The sequence below is a fragment of the Panulirus ornatus genome, chromosome 17 (assembly GCF_036320965.1).
Source record: "Panulirus ornatus isolate Po-2019 chromosome 17, ASM3632096v1, whole genome shotgun sequence".
Taxonomy (NCBI): Eukaryota; Metazoa; Arthropoda; class Malacostraca; order Decapoda; family Palinuridae; genus Panulirus; species Panulirus ornatus.
The window spans coordinates 9,867,501-9,887,500 of NC_092240.1; the positions used below are offsets into that span (position 1 = coordinate 9,867,501).

Sequence of the window (20,000 nt, forward strand, 5' to 3'; positions counted from 1 at the left end):
ACACACACACACACACACACACACACACATACATACATACATACATACATACACATACACACACACACACACACACACACACACACAGAGTCGAATACGACAGCATATTTAAAGTGATTAATCTTCTTTCTTAGTATTATATTACTATTAGTTAAGTGCCAGACACCAGTTGTCCAAAACTGTCCATTGTCTGTTCGTGTCAAGTTTTCACCTTCCCAGAGGCATCATCAGAAATCTACAAAAATACGAAAAAAAAAAAAAAACCTGCGTCACAAAACGCACACAATGTATATATCAAACACTCTGAAAAACCCACAGTACACAGTCCATAATTAGCTACTTATACCCACTTACATAACTTATAGCCACTTAAAAGCGATACAAAATAACAGTATCTTCACCGGGTAGTGTGCGAATTACAACCAAAATACAAAATAGGGAAACAGAAACGTAGAAAAAACAACAAACTTTCAGCTGAGGAAACACAGAAGAATGATATTGAACGAGGTAGGAAAATATATATACTCCATCACCAAATACAACCTGTGTTGGGCCAAGCGGTCTCTTATCACATAACTGGTCTACGTATCTTATTACTTTGTAACTCTTGAGTACTGGATGTGGAGTGCGAGTCCCTCTACAGCACTGTAGAAGGTAGGCTGCCATACTCACACAGATAGGATGTCCCTTGACACTGGTTAAGCACTCGAGTAAATTATGAGAGAGAGAGAGAGAGAGAGAGAGAGAGAGAGAGAGAGAGAGAGAGAGAGAGAGAGAGAGAGAGAGAGAGAGGCCATTGCTGTAATCATTAACGTGATGGCGATGTCAGAAAAAATTGTGTGTGTGTGTGTGTGTGTGTGTGTGTGTGTTTCTTTTTGTGCATTTGAAAGTAATTAGACGTATGAATGAAAAGGAGAGGGAAAAAAATGTATCAGGGAGAGAGATTTAGAAACGTTTTCTCATATTTTCTAATTTTTGGTGATGAGAAGAAACACGAGTATGACTTTCCACGTTTTATTTCTTTTCCACCGCTTCATAAAGAATGAAAATCCCACGAACTGCATACACGGGAATATTGTCATATGTGTGTGACAGTAATTGCCTTTTGAATAATAGTAAGTCATAGTAATTTTGATGACAATAATAGCCTAGGAATGAATAGCATCAGGCGTGTATCTCCCAGCTAGTGACTAGCAACAATAATAGCCTAGGAATGCATGGCATTAGGCGTGTATCTCCCAGCTAGTGACTAGCAACAATAATAGCCTAGGAATAAATGGCATTAGGCGTGTATCTCCCAGCTAGTGACTAGCAACAATAATAGCCTAGGAATGCATGGCATTAGGCGTGTATATCCCAGCTAGTGACTAGCAACAATAATAGCCTAGGAATGCATGGCATTAGGCGTGTATCTCCCAGCTAGTGACTAGCAACAATAATAGCCTACGAATGAATGGCATTAGGCGTGTATCTCCCAGCTAGTGACTAGCAACAATAATAACCTAGGAATGAATGGCATGAGGCGTGTATCTCCCAGCTAGTGACTAGCAACAATAATAGCCTAGGAATGCATGGCATTAGGCGTGTATCTCCCAGCTAGTGACTAGCAACAATAATAGCCTAGGAATAAATGGCATTAGGCGTGTATCTCCCAGCTAGTGACTAGCAACAATAATAGCCTAGGAATGCATGGCATTAGGCGTGTATATCCCAGCTAGTGACTAGCAAGAATAATAGCCTAGGAATGCATGGCATTAGGCGTGTATCTCCCAGCTAGTGATTAGCAACAATAATAGCCTAGGAATGCATGGCATTAGGCGTGTATCTCCCAGCTAGTGACTAGCAACAATAATAGCCTACGAATGAATGGCATTAGGCGTGTATCTCCCAGCTAGTGATTAGCAACAATAATAGCCTAGGAATGCATGGCATTAGGCGTGTATCTCCCAGCTAGTGACTAGCAACAATAATAGCCTAGGAATGCATGGCATTAGGCGTGTATCTCCCAGCTAGTGACTAGCAACAATAATAGCCTAGGAATAAATGGCATTAGGCGTGTATCTCCCAGCTAGTGACTAGCAACAATAATAGCCTAGGAATAAATGGCATTAGGCGTGTATCTCCCAGCTAGTGACTAGCAACAATAATAGCCTAGGAATGCATGGCATTAGGCGTGTATATCCCAGCTAGTGACTAGCAAGAATAATAGCCTAGGAATGCATGGCATTAGGCGTGTATCTCCCAGCTAGTGATTAGCAACAATAATAGCCTAGGAATGCATGGCATTAGGCGTGTATCTCCCAGCTAGTGACTAGCAACAATAATAGCCTACGAATGAATGGCATTAGGCGTGTATCTCCCAGCTAGTGACTAGCAACAATAATAACCTAGGAATGAATGGCATGAGGCGTGTATCTCCCAGCTAGTGACTAGCAACAATAATAGCCTAGGAATGCATGGCATTAGGCGTGTATCTCCCAGCTAGTGACTAGCAACAATAATAGCCTAGGAATGAATGGCATTAGGCGTGTATCTCCCACCTAGTGACTAGCAACAATAATAGCCTAGGAATGAATGGCATTAGGCGTGTATCTCCCAGCTAGTGACTAGCAACAATAATAGCCTACGAATGAATGGCATGAGGCGTGTATCTCCCAGCTAGTGATTAGCAACAGTAATAGCCTAGGAATGAATGGCATTAGGCGTGTATCTCCCAGCTAGTGACTAGCAACAATAATAGCCTACGAATGAATGGCATGAGGCGTGTATCTCCCAGCTAGTGATTAGCAACAGTAATAGCCTAGGAATGAATGGCATGAGGCGTGTATCTCCCAGCTAGTGATTAGCAACAGTAATAGCCTAGGAATGAATGGCATGAGGCGTGTATCTCCCAGCTAGTGACTAGCAACAATAATAGCCTAGGAATGCATGGCATTAGGCGTGTATCTCTCAGCTAGTGACTAGCAACAATAATAGCCTAGGAATGAATGGCATTAGGCGTGTATCTCCCAGCTAGTGACTAGCAACAATAATAGCCTAGGAATGCATGGCATTAGGCGTGTATCTCCCAGCTAGTGACTAGCAACAATAATAGCCTAGGAATGCATGGCATTAGGCGTGTATCTCTCAGCTAGTGACTAGCAACAATAATAGCCTAGGAATGAATGGCATTAGGCGTGTATCTCCCAGCTAGTGACTAGCAACAATAATAGCCTACGAATGAATGGCATTAGGCGTGTAACTCCCAGCTGGTGATTAGCAAAGTGGTATTACGAGACTGGTATCTAAGGCAACTTGTACAAGTTCGAGTGGCCATGGTAGGTTGGAGGATCCAAAATGCTTAAGGACTATGGCATTAGGACACCGTACTCTACTATGGCAATGGTAGGAGAGGATCTGAACTGCTTGAAGGATATGGTATCGGCAATATCACCATGTCTTCTAGGAATGGTATGCTGTATCCCACAGCCAAATGGGGTTATAGGATACGGTATCAAGGATATCGCCACGTCCTCTGGCGATGGTAGGAGGCGTTTATCTTTGATTATAGGATATGGTATCAGCAATATCAACAGGTCTTCTCGGAATGGTATATTATATCCTATAGCCAAATGGGGGTATAGGATATGATCTGGCAGTGACAGGAGGTGTTCCAATTTGATTATAGGATATGGTGTCAGGGTTAACACCAGGTCATCTAGTGATGGTAGGAGGGGATGCCATTTCATTATAGGACATGGCACTGGGGAGATATCACCAGGTCTTGTGGCAGTGGTAGACCATATCCTATAACCAAGTTGGTTGTAGGATATGGTATCAAGGATAGCGCTAGATCTTCCAGCAACGGTAGGAAGGGGTTCCAAAGTCCTTACAGAATGTGACAACAGTGTAGTAGGCACTACACACACACACACACACACACACATACACGCTCACACACGCAGACACACACACACACACACACGAAGAATATCTCAAATGTCGTGTAAGAGAGAAAAAAAAACATTTTCAAATCATTTCTCCCCAACGCTTACGTATGTGATTGAAGTGCCAAGTGAAAAATTGGCCTCCTTGTCACACAGTTTAATTTCCTGTCCAACTCTAGTTGTGGCGGTAACCATGACTTCTTTTCTATTTGTTTGTTTTTTCATATATATAAAAACCGAAGCCTTTTTAGCATATATATTAAATCTGGCGTGGAAGACAAGAGCGAAAGATTTGACTGGAAGTCGTCTGGTGACTGTATATGAACCGTACACAATCAGTATCGAAGGTGCGTTGTGCCACAGCGTCAGTTTTGAGGTAACGTTAAAATGATCATGTATAGAAATGACGTTACAATACAGACTGGCCCTACTTTAACTACTTACATGCTTTCTGTCCTCTGAAATGACATACTTGAGTATAAGTAGCTGGTTTACTTCAGCGTCTCTGAACAGCCGACATATCTAAACCCTCTCAGAGTTACTGACGTACTTAAAGCCATACACCAAGAGATTGTATACTTAACCCTCTCTGAGCAGATGGCTTACTTAAAACTTCCCTGCCAAGCGACATACTTAAAGCCATACACTAAGAGATTGTATACTTAACCCTCTCTTGAGCAGATGACACACTTAGAAACCTTCCCCAGCAAGTGACATTAGAAACCTTCACTACCAAGTGACATATGCCTTTCGGAACAGCTGATGTACGTTAACCTTGGTAAAGAAAAAGTAAAAAAAGTTTCTCTGAACAGCTGTCATACTCGACTCTCTCTCTCTCTCTCTCTCTCTCTCTCTCTCTCTCTCTCTCTCTCTCTCTCTCTCTCTCTCTCCCTGAGCAACTGACATGTTGAAGGCTTTCCGAACAGCTGATGCACTTAAGCTACTCTGAACAGCTGTTTTATATATATATATATATATATATATATATATATATATATATATATATATATATATATATATATATATATATATTTTTTCCTATTCAAAAGTTTCCATCTCGATGTATTTTCACTTTTGCTCCTGAAGCGCACTTACCCTTTGGTGTATTTTTGACTAAAGTATTTTTTGTAGCTGATGCATATATTTTTTTTCTTCTTTCTCGTACATTTTTTTTTTTCCTGACGGAAAGGACTTACCTAACGAACTTAAATATCAGGATAGAGTCATTTTCAAACAGAAAACAGGAATGTAATGCTAAAAATTGAGGGCTGATACGAAATGTTTTGGTATATTACGTCTTGCCAGATTTGAAATAAGCTAAGTTTTATTCAGTATCTATGTGTTTATATATATATATATATATATATATATATATATATATATATATATATATATATATATATATGTGTGTGTGTGTGTGTGTTGTGTTTGTGTGTAGAAGGAACAGAGAAGGGGGCCAAGTGAGGATATTCCCACTAAGGCTCAGTCCTCTGTTCTTAACGCTGCCTCGCTAACGCAGGAAATGGCGATTTCTTTATCCATATCCCTAGGTATCATGTTTCACAACGTTGAAGTTGATGAATAGGTAACCCAGTTGGCAGAGGTGATGAATATATGATTTTACAAACAAACACACACACAAACGCACACGCACAAGCAATCACACACACACACACACACACACACACACACACACACACACCCAGGTGTAGAGCGTCCACCCCACACTGTGCAAATGGCACGTAACAAAAGTGTGTAATTACACAACTCTCACCCTCTCATATATTGCACCCTTACATCGCATCTAACCTCTTTAAGCCCGACCATCTGTTGCATCTCATCTCCAAACCCTGAACCTCGTTTTCCTTTTTGTGCGAGTGTGTGTGTGTGTGTGTGTGTGTGTGTGTGTGTGTGTGTGTGTGTCTCGCAGCATCTCCAGTCGCCCTCTCACATCTCATTTCCCGCTCCCTCATCTTTTCCTTATTGGCAGGGATCATTGGACACCGAGACGTCTTTGCCTGGGAGCCACGCCGCCCACACTCCCTCCACCCCAAAAAAGCAGATGTCAACAGCAAATATTGCTATTAGTTTGCACGGGAGAGGGAAGGAGGGTGGGTGAAAGGGTGGTAGCAAGAGGGACTTGGGAACAGGTATTGCCTTTGCCATGAGGAGTTTCAGGTCTGTGTCTTTGTCTTCATCTTCTTTGAAACCCCATGGCCTTTTTTACCCCTGTGAAAACCCGTGGCGTATCTCCCTCCCTGTGGAACCCCATGGCGCATTACCCTGTGAAACCCATGGCGTATCTCCCTCCCTGTGGAACCCCATGGCGTATTACCCTGTGAAACCCATGGCGTATTACCCTGTGAAAACCCATGGCGTATCCCCCTGTGGGAATCCATGGCGTATCCCCCTGTGAAAGCCATGGCGTATCCCCCTCTGTGAAACCCATGGCGTGTTCCCTCTGTGAAAACCCATGGCGTATCCCCATGTGAAACCTTTGGCGTTTCCCCCCGTGAAAACCCATGGAGTACTCCCTTGTGAAAACCCATGACGTATCCCCCTGTGAAAACCCAAGGCGTATCCGCATGTGAAACCTTTGGCTTATACCTTGTGAAACCTATGGCCTATCCCCCCCGTCAAAACCCATGAAGTATCCCCTTGTGAAAACCCATGAAGTATCCCCTTGTGAAAACCCACGACGTATCCCCCTGTGAAAACCCATGACGTATCCCCCTGTGAAAACCCATGGCGTATCTCCCCCTGTGAAAATCCATGACGTATCCCCCTGTGAAAACCCATGACGTATCCCCCTGTGAAAACCCATGACGTATCCCCCTGTGAAAACCCATGGCGTATCCCCCTGTGAAAACCCATGGCGTATCTCCTCCTGTGAAAACCCATGGCGTATCTCCTGTGAAAACCCATGGCGTATCCCCCTGTGAAAACCCAAGGCGTATCCGCATGTGAAACCTTTGGCTTATACCTTGAGATACCCATGGCCTATCACCCCATGGAGTATCCCCTTGTGAAAACCCATGACGTATCCCCCTGTGAAAACCCATGGCGTATCTCCCCCTGTGAAAACCCATAGCGTATCTCCTCCTGTGAAAACCCTTGGCATATTCCCCCTGTGCAACCCATAGCGTGCTCCCCCCCACCCAGTGAAAACCCACAGCGTACCCTCCTGTGAAATCCAAGGCTTGACCCCCCTTTCTTATACTCGTGGCGTACAGCCCCTCGAGAAAACCCATGAGACGCCCCTAAGACCATGAGGCGCTGTACATCACCATATAATAGCAGCAACAACCATGAGCTGCGTTGCCCATCACCGGGCAGCTCATGTGATACCACGAGAGCATAATGACGTACTGCATTGTATATATATATTTTTATCTTCACGTTGGAGGCTCCCTCCACGGATCAAAGTTCACACCAAGGCCGGGCCTTAATTAAGATGAAGAGAGGTTAATGAAAGGGAAAAAAGAAGAAGAGACAAGGGAAAGTATTTATACGAAGTTTGGAGGAGAAGAAAAGCCTGTCAGTCTTTTATTAAGATGTGCCAGGTGATGTATATGATGTATTATGCAAGACTGTATATCACATCAAACTACTGTGGTACAAGTGTTAACCACGCGGAAAATGAAACACGATAAGTTCCCAAGTGAACTTTCGTTGTAGGATCACATCATCAGGGGAGATACAAGAATGAGACAGAAAACGTAAAACGGTCAGTTGATATACAAGGAAGAGACGTCTAGTATACTTTGCACCATCTGCCATCACATTTCAGCGTCTCAACACCTTAGTCCCCACACCCTACCAAACCACTCCCATCTTTACTTCTACTGGCCCCTGTGCTGTCATGTAGGATAAGGACCTTTAGAGGTCTTGAGGCTTCCAGAGCATCACCTTTTACACACACACACACACACACACATACACACAAGAAGAAAAGAACGTCTAAGAGCCTTCAGGTTAATCCAAAAGACGCTGCAACTCGCCTATGTATTCCAGGCAAGTCTCTAGTGGTAATCCTCAGATCAGTGGCAAAACTATGAAAGTTTAGGTTTGCAGACGAAAAAAAAGAAAAAAAGAATATCTATTCAGGCTCCCTCGTTTAAGTCCTACAGAACACCATTACCACAATAGGAATAAGAAAAAAAAAATGGTTTTATTGAACACTAACTAGAAATTCCTTCTATCTGGAAACTCTCTGGCTTAATACTGGCGGATTTCATAATTCCTTTTGGAAAATCGTTTACGAGGGACATTCCCAAGAACATGTGAATTGCTGATTCCTCCTGAGGTCTCTGTGTTTAATCATATTCTACATTGACCCTCCTCAATACCCATGAGAGTTTGTAACAAGAGAAGATCCTCAGGGTTATCCCAATATATACTGGGCTCGAGGAAACGCGCCATCAGGTTGGACACACTTGAAAACACCCTTTCCCAGACTAGGTACATACTCGTAGATTTAGTGATCGAGCAGACATACCCTTTGGCCTGAACTTTTATCTAAACTGGATCGTCTTAGAAACCAGTCAGAGTGGGCTACATCCTCGCAAGAAAATCCGATGGATTCGACATCCTGGATTTCTCTTAGTTGACAAGATGCCCTGGAACCCTTTGGTTTATCATACTTGTCCTCGAGATATTCCAGGAACTTGAACAATCCTGGAAAGATATTTGGTGCATCTACCTACCTCCTAGAACTGGTAGACTTGTTCTTAAAATCCCTGGAAGGTCTCCAGGAACGATTAGAATTCACGGAAAATAAAAAGAGGAATCCCTAGAAAGCTTTCCAGAAGAACCCTAGACTTCCAGAAAACTAAATCGCTGAAGAAAACAATGAATTACAATGATCGTCGAAGCCTAACGGAGTAGACTCCATCGGAAGATCCGTAAGAGGTCTCGTAAATTCACAAGTACGTCCCCCCCACAGATCCCCGGAGATGTCTCCTGGTAGCTTTACACCCGAGGAAACCCTAAACCTCTCGTGAGGTCCTTGACTTAATAAGAAATGAGATTGGAAATTCCTCGGGCGTTCTCCACAAGATGCCGGATGTGGAGGAGGAGGCCACCACACCAGACTCTTCCCTCCTCCTCCTCTTCGGCCTGGCTTATAGTCTTGTCTCTCATTTCTCAAATGATTTTCATATTTCCTGACGGTGCACGAAAATTGGGGGAATAATAATAATAATGATAATAATCCCCTCAGTCGACTACGCCATGAGGGTCATTCAGACGATTTCATAATGCTGGAGAAAAATCTGATCGTAGGGAGTTTAAGTTTCTCAGAAACGGTATTCAAAAAAAATTTCATACCTTAGAGAAAAATCGTACGGGGTGTACACATTCACTTTACGAATTTTCACGGAAGTTTACATAGCTGAACGTCACTTCTGTACTACACCAGAATTATTGTCCATAACTATTGCCATTTCTTCATCTGTGACCCTAAGTTACCCGATGATCTTTTTGTTATCAATAATCTGTCTTCTTCGAAAATCCAGAAGGACTGTGAAGAAAAACGATTACAACAGGACACGACGAGAGAGCACTCACACTAAAGAAAAAAGGACAAAGTAATATTCTCTTTTTTTCTCTCTCCCGGGAGGAGAAGAGCATTGTGTGGCCCTGTGGAACAGAGCTCATAAAAACGAAGCAAATGTTGATAATACTGCAGACATCTGGTGGCTGTGTATAGGTGTGGTGTGAGAGAATAAGAGGTACTTGTCCACAATGGAGAAGCCTCTTCTTTATATAATGCACATTGGTAACGCCTCCTCCCGTGTATATAGACATATACGCTTCTAAACGTATACCAGACTCTTTCACCATCGGGAAAATAGGAGTAATTCTGTATATTGTATGTCTGACATGCTGTGTGTGTGTCTGGTTAGGCAGCCTTTATATGTTGGTAGCCATTGAATCCAAGGATATTACAATTCCAACAGATGATGTTTAGAGTGTATGTCAATATCCCTGGCTTAATGATATACCAGCAGTGGATCGCATCTCAAACCGATATATATATATATATATATATCAACTGACAAATTATTTCATTGTATCTCTACTTATGATGTGATTACTTCACTAAAGTGCACTCGGGAACTTGTTTTTCATTTCCCCATGCATTAGAAGGAGTATTATATATATATATATATATATATATATATATATATATATATATATATATATATATATATATATATATATATATATATATATATATATATATATATATATATTACGCATGCTAGTCTCTCAGTCTCTACCTCTCTCGGCAGGTGAGGGCAGAGACAACGTGGACGGGCTGTGCGTCAACGGCGTGGTCCAGCACACGATCTACGACGCCACGGGAAGGTACAGGGGCTTCGCACACCTCCAGCAGGTACGTCGACGAATACCTTCTTCACGATTCTCTCTCTCTCTCTCTCTCTCTCTCTCTCTCTCTCTGCTTTTGAGAGCCGGGCACTGACCCCATACATCATGACAGAGCAGCTCCCACCGTTGTAGGCAGGCGTTGTCATGGCTACGCACCAACCCTACATCATAAGAAAAATACCGTCGTAGGTATGTAGGTAGGTAGGTGCTCGTAGGTAGACATTCGTAGGTAGGTGCTTGTAGGTAGACATGCGTAGGTAGGTACTCGTAGGTAGACATGCGTAGGTAGGTACTCGTAGGTAGACATGCGTAGGTAGGTACTCGTAGGTAGATATTCGTAGGTAGGTGCTCGTAGGTAGACATGCGGAGGTAGGTGCTCGTAGGTAGACATTCGTAGGTAGTTGCTCGTAGGTAGAGACATTCATAGGTAGGTACTTGTAGGTTGGCACTCGTAGGTAGACGTAGGTAGGTAGGTGCTCGTAGGTAGTTGCTCGTAGGAAGAGACATTCATAGGTTGGCACTCGTAGGTAGACATTCGTAGGTAGGTGCTCGTAGGTAGCACTCGTAGGTAGGCACTCTCACTGCAGCGAGGGCTACATGCACCGACCCTTACTGAGCACCTTCGTATAGTATTCGCAGAGGACATAGATCGTATCTGTAGGTGACGTTACATCTGTGCCTCAGCCAGTGATATCCTCTCCTCCTCCTCCTCCTCCGTGCCAGATCCAGGTACTCATGGTCCTCCTCATCATTCCCTCATCATCCTCATTCATCATCACTTTCTCTCATATTTTTCTCCTTCTTTTCTATTCTGTTTCTGAAGTCTCCCTGGCAGTGGTCAATTCAGCGACCTTAGAGAGCTCCGGTTGAATTGAGGAGAATGTTTTAAGTAAAAATATAACAGATTCAGAAAAATTGTTGAGGGGAAATTCTAAGAAGGCTTGAGGGCGCATTCTTGGCTTGCTGGAGACCCCGCCATGTTTCTTTAAGGTGGTAGTGACAACAACAACATCCAGCGATTCTCTCGTGTATTAGGAGAGAGAGAGAGAGAGAGAGAGAGAGAGAGAGAGAGAGAGAGAGTAGCACTCTTTCCCTCTCTCTCCCTCGTGTGAGGTCTTCGTCAGTACGCATGTACCTTCGATTTTCTTTAATCTGTCTTTGGTTTCTTTTTCTTTCACATCCGTTTCTCTCTCTTTGTCTTCTTTTCATCTCTCTCTCTCTCTCTCTCTCTCTCTCTCTCTCTCTCTCTCTCTCTCTCTCTCTCTCTCTCCCTCCTCAACACTTTTCTGCCTTTCGTTCTCGCTCTGTCTTTCTCTCCCCTTTCTCCCTCTCTCTCTCTCTCTCTCTCTCTCTCTAATTATCTTCTGCTTACCCTCCTCTATCACAGCCACCCCCCCAGCAATCACCAATGAATGTGAAGAAGAAAAAAGAAAATCACCTTCCACCCTAAGACACCGCACCCTCATTCCTAATCGTATAAGAGAGGAATTAAAACTGTAAACCATTAATCTTTTCCACGGTGTCATCTGTATCTACCGGGAACGAAAATGTGTTGGAAAAAAAAAACCTATTATCACTTATAATGATGTTTTGAAAGCTACGGTTGCTTACAGAGATGAACACTATATATATATATATATATATATATATATATATATATATATATATATATATATATATATATATATATATATATATATATATATAATTTGCTTATGGATGAATGGTGATAGTAGTAAATGAAAGAGTCTTGGAGAGAGGGGAGAATTTGCGATCTAAAGGGGAATGAGGCGAGGCCTTAGAAATGAGTCCGTTGTTATTTGCTGATGACACAGTGCTGGTGGCAGATTCGAACAGAGAATTGCACGAGTTGCTTGAAAGTGTGTGTGAAAGGAAAGACGCGAGAGTAAAAGCAAGGTTATTAGGTATCGGAAAGTACTGGTCAGGTTAGACGAAGTTTAAGTTTGAATGGAGAAAAATTGAAGGAAGTAGCGTTTTAGATATCTGGGAGTGGACATGGCGGAAAATGGAACCATGGAAGCTGAAATGGGAAATGTGTCATAGGGTGGGTGAGGGGGCGACTTTTCTAGGAGCATAAAGATTTTAGGAAGAGAGGTTGTTATGTGGGAGGACGAAAATAGGTATGTTTGAAGGTATTGTTGCTCCAACAGTGTTATGTGGATCGGAGGCATGTGCTATGGATGTGGATGTGCGGGGAGGGTGGATGTGTTGCAAATGGAATGGTTAAGGACAATATGTGTGAGTTGGTTTGTTTGTCATAAAATAGTAAGGGAGAGATGTCGTTTAAAAAGAGTGTGGTTGAGAAAGCTGAAGAGGGTGCGTTGAGGTGGTTTGGACATATGGAGAGAATGAGTGAGGAAAGGTTGACCAAGAGGATACCTGTGTCAGAGGTGGAGGGAACAAGGGGGAAAAGGGGAAACCAAAATGGAGATGGAGAGATAGGGTGAAAAAGATTTCGAGTTATCAGGGCCTGAACATGCAGGAGGGTGAAAGGCGTGCACACAATAGAGTGAATTGGAACAATGTGACAAACAGCTGTCGACGTGTTGTCGGTGGACTGAAAGAGGGCATGTGAAACGTCTGGGGTAAACCATGGAATGGTCTGTGGGGCTTGGATGTGGATGGGGAGCTGTGGTTTCGGTGCATTACACATGACAGTGTGAACGCGGCGGTTCCTCTCTTCTTTTTGTTTTTGTTTTGTTTTTTGCTACCTCGCAAACAGTGAAAACTGCGATCAAGGGGTTTTACTAAAGTTGATTTTGATATTGAATAAGTTGTGCATTGATGAATATCTGATAATATCTGATGCCTACCTGGAAACATATTTCACATAAAACATATGTAGTTATACCTAAGACCAATGTATGTGGGAATGATCGCATTACCAAAACTAATCACAAGCAGTCTGCAATGTATCAAGGGTTTACTAACCCATGAACATCTGTCGCCCCTCATCGTAATGTGTTGTTCTTCACGTATCTTCTTCCGTCCTTCTCTTTGGACGAATTCGCTTTATCCCACCCGAGTCCACAGCACATTGATCTCGTTTTAACACGGTGGTATCCTAATGTTAACGGAGGGTTTCCTCTGCTGGCAGTTCAGCGCAAGACGAACGATAACAGTCTGACAAAATAGGTATGTTTGAAGGTATTGTTGTTCCAACGGTGTTATGTGGATCGGAGGCATGTGCTATGGCTGTGGATGTGCGGAGGAGGGTGGATGTGTTGCAAATGGAATGGTTAAGGACAATATGTGGTGTAAGGTGGTTTGCTTGTCATAAAATAGTAAGGGAGAGATGTGGTAATAAGAAGAGTGTGATTGAGAAAGCTGAAGAGGAGTGCGTTGAGGTGGTTTGGACATATGGAGAGAACGAGTGAGGAAAGTTTGACAAAGAGGATATATGTGTCAGAGGTGGAGGGAACAAGGAGAAGGGGGAAACCAAATTGGAGACAGATGGACAGATAGGGTGAAAAAGACATTCTTTCGATCGAACTAACATTCCAGTTTTTTTCTCCGTTCCAGAACGACCCCTTCCAGACCAGCTGCTTGATGATGACGACCACCACCGCAGCGCCTACCACCACCGCCACCAGCGCTACGGCAGGGGCGGCGCCCGAGCCGCCAGCTCCTCAGAGCAGGTTCTCCCTCAGCAGGAAAGGAAGATTATCCTCTGCCGCGCCACCTCCTACAGGAGACTCGGGGGCCAAGGGAACCAAGGAGGCGATGAACGGTAAAAGAGGGACGAAAGGAACTGAAGTACACGAGAGCGGCGGAAAAGGTGACGGAAAAGGAGGCGGAGGAGGAGGAGGAGAGGATGGGAACGAAGAGGGGAGGAAGACGGAGGCGGCGTCCTGGCGAAGAGTGATTAACCAGTTGACGGCGACTCGGCCCGAGTCGAAGTTCTTCGACGTGTGGAAGATCGCCGGCGTCAAGCAGGCGGGCCAGCCCCCGTCCTCCTCCACCGAGAGCGTCTTATAAGGGAAGGAGAGAGAGAGAGAGAGAGAGAGAGAGAGAGAGAGAGAGAGAGAGAGAGAGAGAGAGAGAGAGAGAGAGAATTTTAATGGACGTGTGTGCGACATATGAGAGGCGCTCGGCGCCCCCAGACCCTCCCAAAAGATTATATTTATAAAAAAAAAAAAGATGAAACCAGAGATGCCCGATAGAACTGCTTGTTTGGTTATATATATATATATATATATATATATATATATATATATATATATATATATATATATATATATATATATATATTTGCAGTTTTGTGGGCAAGTTCCTAATCTCCACACATCAACGGGTGTGGCAAACATAATGCCTCATGGCGCTCATGATCACTTAGGCAATAAGGTCACCATATATTTTTCTCGAGTGCTTTTTTGTTTTTATGTATTTACACTTTGACTCGATTCAGATCCCCAAAAAAGTGAGAGTGATGCCTTGCGTCACACCGATTTTGTTACTGCCTTGAATTCTACGTTTATATATATATATATATATATATATATATATATATATATATATATATATATATATATATATATGTATATATGTAATCGAGGTTATTTAACGTTTTTTGGTGTTCAAGAGAGATTTTGTATTATCTTTCGTATTACTCATTCGTAAAAGATTCTCATTAATTTCACCCTAAATGGATGCGTGTGTCAGTGTTTACGTGTGTGTGTGTGTGTGTGTGTGTGTGTGTGTGTGTACACTTTCGGGGGGGGGGGAGGTTGTATGAGACAGAAGGCTATTTGCCTCAGAATGTTACCCACTCCATCATCTTCCACCTCCCCACACACACACACAAACACCATAGAAAATATGAGACTTTCTCAAGAGCCTTGTTTTTCAATGTCATTTAATTAACCTCTGGACTTCCCATCCTGCCTTTTGCCATGACGACCAGAGGCCTGTGTGTGTGTGTGTGTGTGTGTCTGTGTCCCCCTTCCCATCAGAACAACCAAATGAACAGAATTGATAACAAGTGATGACGCGCCTCCACGATGCCTTGTAAAAATCATCGTAACCTACTTCAAAAAAAAGAGGCTGACATTACGTCGGCCCCGAAGAAGACAACTGCTCTTTTGCTCTGTGTTTGTAAATGAATGTGCCAAAAATAACTGTAATAATACAATGCGGTGAGCACGCACCAGGTGCTTGCCAGAGTGCGAGAGAGAAAGAGGGAGAAAGAAAAAAAATATTAGAAAGACTTGATGAAGTTGTTTGAATGTCCTGGTTACTGAGATAATTATCAGTTTTCATGTTTGTGTTCGATTCCTGAAATTATTCATTGTGTTTTTGTAGCATATGCATAGTTTATATATATATATATATATATATATATATATATATATATATATATATGAAAATGAAACAAGACAAGTTCCAAAGTGCACTTTCGTGTAATAATCACGCTCGTTCTCTGTCTTGGACAATCACATGTTTACTAAATGGCGTCCTAGCTACGTCGTTTCGTTGTATATCAACGAACTTATATTTCTCTTGTATGTCCCCTGAAGATGTGATTATTACACGAAAGTGCACTTGGGAACTTAACGTGTTTCATTTTCCCCGTGAACTCGTAGGAATATACTTGATCACGCGCAAAATTCTGATTCTTTCCAATATATATATATATATATATATATATATATATATACATACATATACCTAGACTCTACCTGTATGAGATTATACAGCGAGTGCAAAGTCACCTTTGGCGAAGCTGTATTATGTGAGTATGAGTACAGTGTCATCAAAGAACTTCCCTCTTCAAAGAGCAAAAATTTCCCTGCTACTGAATATAGAGCAGCCTTGGGGCTACAGCAGTCTTCAGAAAGGTCTTGGGTAACATTGATCTTAGGGTATATATATATATATATATATATATATATATATATATATATATATATATATATATATATATATATATATTGTGTGTGTGTGTTCTCAGACTTCTCCTGCAAGCGGTCCGTTATATCGTGGCCGGGTCTGTAGCATCAACAATGATGAAAGGGTGTACATTTTCGTTGAGGAACTCACTCCAAGGGAATTCATTCCCTTAGTCCTCACAGAATGCATTCCTGGAGCTGCAGAAGCCCTATGAATAGGTTCCAAGGTTATATATATATATATATATATATATATATATATATATATATACTGCAGACAACACACCAAAGGGAATAGGTCAGAAATGTAGAAGTCAGTCGGTTAAGGAGAAAGATATGGAGATGATAAGGATAAGAAGGACGGTAAGGATGATAAGGTTGGTACACTGGATGATAAGGTCTAAGAAGGATGGTGCCCGAGAGCAAGTGACTCATGGAAGCATTGGAGAAAGCAGTGAAGATGATGTACCTGAATATTTCAACACGTTACTACGCGGATGATGAAGAAAGCAACATGATGAAGCATGAAACGGACGTTAGTATGGAGGTGGAACAATCAACAGAACACTGGGAAGCATCCAGTACTATCAGCGTGATAAAACGGGCAATAATATCTTTGGATGAAATGAATCGAGAACCAATACAACGGCATGTGTCCTTGCTCCTCTTTTCCCAACCTGCTGCATATCAGCCTTATTTACCTTCACGCGTGCTCTTTTACACAGACAATAGGTATGTATGTTTCGTATGTTTGAGTACAGTCAGTGTATCCGAAGCCTGCTGGCAAAAGTATACACGATTTCCAATGTTACTCACAACACCCTGAATGAATCTTAGACTTCCATTCATACTCCAGGAGGTGGACTGTGATGCACTTCATAATACTATGGGCCAGGGTTAATGGAAAAGGAACGCTGATATTTATCCTCGCCTTGGTCTTTGCATTTCCAGGTTGATGTGGATCTTCGTTCAGAAACGTCCATGTCTTTCGATACGTGAAGAGGAAGTTAGATGTGCGATATCCACCTGCGTGAATATTCGACGCAAATGTGCCCCCAAACCTCACTTAGGATGCTTCAAGAACCTGGAGGAGGAGGAGGAGGAGGTCAGGAGCTCAATCGCTTGAGGAATAACGGTGGGTTGCTGAGACTCTTCACCTGTCTCTTGTATTCCGTATTCCCGTACTTTTGAGAAGAATGAGGACAGGTATGGAGTGACAGGTAGCAAACAATAAGGCAGACTTACTTCATTACGTAAAGGTTTGAATCAGGACGTAAAGATGTGTAGACATGCGTAACGTTACCAGAAAATACACTACACCATTCAGAAAACAGACACATAAGTGTCCGTCAGTTATGAACCCATTTCAAGCAGTAACCTCACCATTATGATGTTTTACAGCCATGAGCAGATCACAGAACACACCCCCTAAAGAATTTTCTAACAACAAAACGAAGTTAATGATTTCGGGCCCAATCCTATTAAGACAAAGACACAGAAATACATCTCTCATTTTCATATGTAAAAAAAAAAAAAAAAAAAAACGGGAAATTGAGTTTGATGAGCAATTGACAAGTAATTACATTCTCATATAAGCAAGGTTGGCACCACACAGGCTTCAAACACCAGCGCAAAGTTTCCGCCGACACACGCTACACCTCATTATAACTTCGTGCCCGAACTCTGACAAAGGGAGCTGATTATATTTAATTGGATATAATTCAGTACAATTAGGTCCCCAGAGATAAACAGGAAGCATATCTGAAATACTTCATAGATGATTTCAGCAGGATATGCCCGATTGCTATACACCTCTAGTATTAGAGAGGATATATATATATATATATATATATATATATATATATATATATATATATATATATATATATATATATATATATAATCATACAAACCTCCAACAGCCAGGATCGAACCCGGGACCCATCTGTGCAGGAAGCGTGAATGCTAACACAGGGGTCCCGGGTTCGATCCTGGCTGTTGGAGGTTTGTATGTTCTATGAAGGTGTGCGTTGATATGTACCTTATTCGTGTATGTATATATATATATATATATATATATATATATATATATATATATATATATATATATATATATATATATATATCCTAAGCTCTGTAATGGTGGTATATAACTGTGTTTTCTCATTAAATGTTTCTCGTACGTATTTCTTCTGTTCCAAAACCATTTTTTTTTTCAGTTTCATCCAGAACCGCAAATGATTCATGGAAATGGCAATACGGCTTCGTGGCTGCCGCTCAGTCTAAAGACTGACGCCTGAATTACAATATTCTCTCGAATATCAGGATTTCTGGTATTTCCTCTTTTTTATTTCATATTTCTTGAATGGCCTCGTATTATTTCTTCTATTGTCTGAGAGATTTACTGGCCTTTCCACTCACTCTCTCTCTCTCTCTCTCTCTCTCTCTCTCTCTCTCTCTCTCTCTCTCTCTCTCGCCAGTGAAGAGGAGGAGGGTATCAGTATGAGGGACTGAACCAGTCCTGACCTTGCGTCATGGGCTGTGAGGTGAGGAAGCGGTGCCTTCACTTCTGTCGATGCTGTGAGGGGGAGAGGAACCCGAACGTATGCTGGGAGAGTGGCTCGTTAGGAGAAGGATTCTATTTTCCGGACGTACGCGCGAGTTTATTTTCTTTCCCAGACATATATCATTCTCTCTCTCTCTCTCTCTCTCTCTCTCTCTCTCTCTCTCTCTCTCTCTCTCTCTCTCAAATCTCATCTCATTCCCCGTAGGCCCTTTCGGGAAAATCCAGTTCATAGCAGAAGGGAGAAAAATCGTCATTCCACGTCGACGCGGGGGAAAGTTAGAAAGTGAGTTGCCGCCGTCGTGTGTGTGGATTGATGGCTGGGAAAGGTCATCGCCAGAAGAATGATGCGCGTCTCGATGGACTTCACAAAAGTCACCATCATCTGCTCCATGGACGAGTCCAGAGCGTCTTTGTCTCTGTGACAGACTGAGGTTTTGATCGGAGCCTCATTGGTGTAGGGGATCTGATAGGTTAGCATTCCCAACCGTGATGCATTCACGGGCCGCCCAGGGTCGAGCGAATAGGTTCGAATTCTCGTTGTGGGAGTTGGTCCACAGTCAACCCAGCTGTTCATCCTTATCTAGGGGATGGTCGACAAAATTGGTGCCTGGATCAGGGTAGGGTATATATATATATATATATATATATATATATATATATATATATATATATATATATATATATATATCAACCACTAGGATCCCTTCCACAAAGAACTCTTAGTGTTGTAACCCCAGGACTAGCTCTCCAAGAGTTCCTGCAACTTCAAGAATGCCCTACACTGGCAGGAGCAGCAGGCTGGACTCTACCGAAGCGAGAGGCGTTTTGAGGGGACTTGAACGCTCTTGTCTTTGCTGACGATAATATATGCTCGTTGCCCGCGGTGTGGCCTCAAGCTTGGGGGTGAGGAGTCTGGCAGCATATTTGTGTATGATGAGAGCATGTCTCCTAGCAAACATGTCCTCTTGAAAAGATAACTGGTTTTGCTATCAGATTCTTTCCGAATTTTCCAAGTTGTCTACTATCTCATATATATATATATATATATATATATATATATATATATATATATATCGCCGGTGTTACCGGGCCCCGCCTATTCAAAGTAACACCGCGAATGACAAATCACCATTGGCGAGGCTCTATCACCTGGAGTACAATCTCGTTAAAGGACTTTTCACTCCAAAAGGGGTTCACATTTCCCTG

General features: G+C 42.4%; 1 protein-coding gene and 1 long non-coding RNA gene across 6 annotated transcripts in view; one reads left to right on the plus strand and one right to left on the minus strand.

Annotated features, from left to right (window-relative positions):
• The window catches only part of LOC139754558 (nephrin-like), a 531,853-nt gene extending 516,308 nt beyond the window's left edge, over positions 1–15,545 (plus strand). For all 5 annotated transcript variants that reach the window (XM_071671913.1, XM_071671914.1, XM_071671915.1 and 2 more), the window contains 2 exons: positions 10,223–10,326; positions 13,863–15,545. In XM_071671913.1, the coding sequence (XP_071528014.1) occupies positions 10,223–10,326; positions 13,863–14,318 (560 nt within the window). In that variant the 3' untranslated portion in view covers positions 14,319–15,545. The remainder of the gene's footprint in view (positions 1–10,222; positions 10,327–13,862) is intronic.
• LOC139754560 (uncharacterized) overlaps positions 1–20,000 on the minus strand; it is a 625,282-nt gene that overhangs the window by 92,692 nt on the left and 512,590 nt on the right. The window lies entirely within an intron of this gene.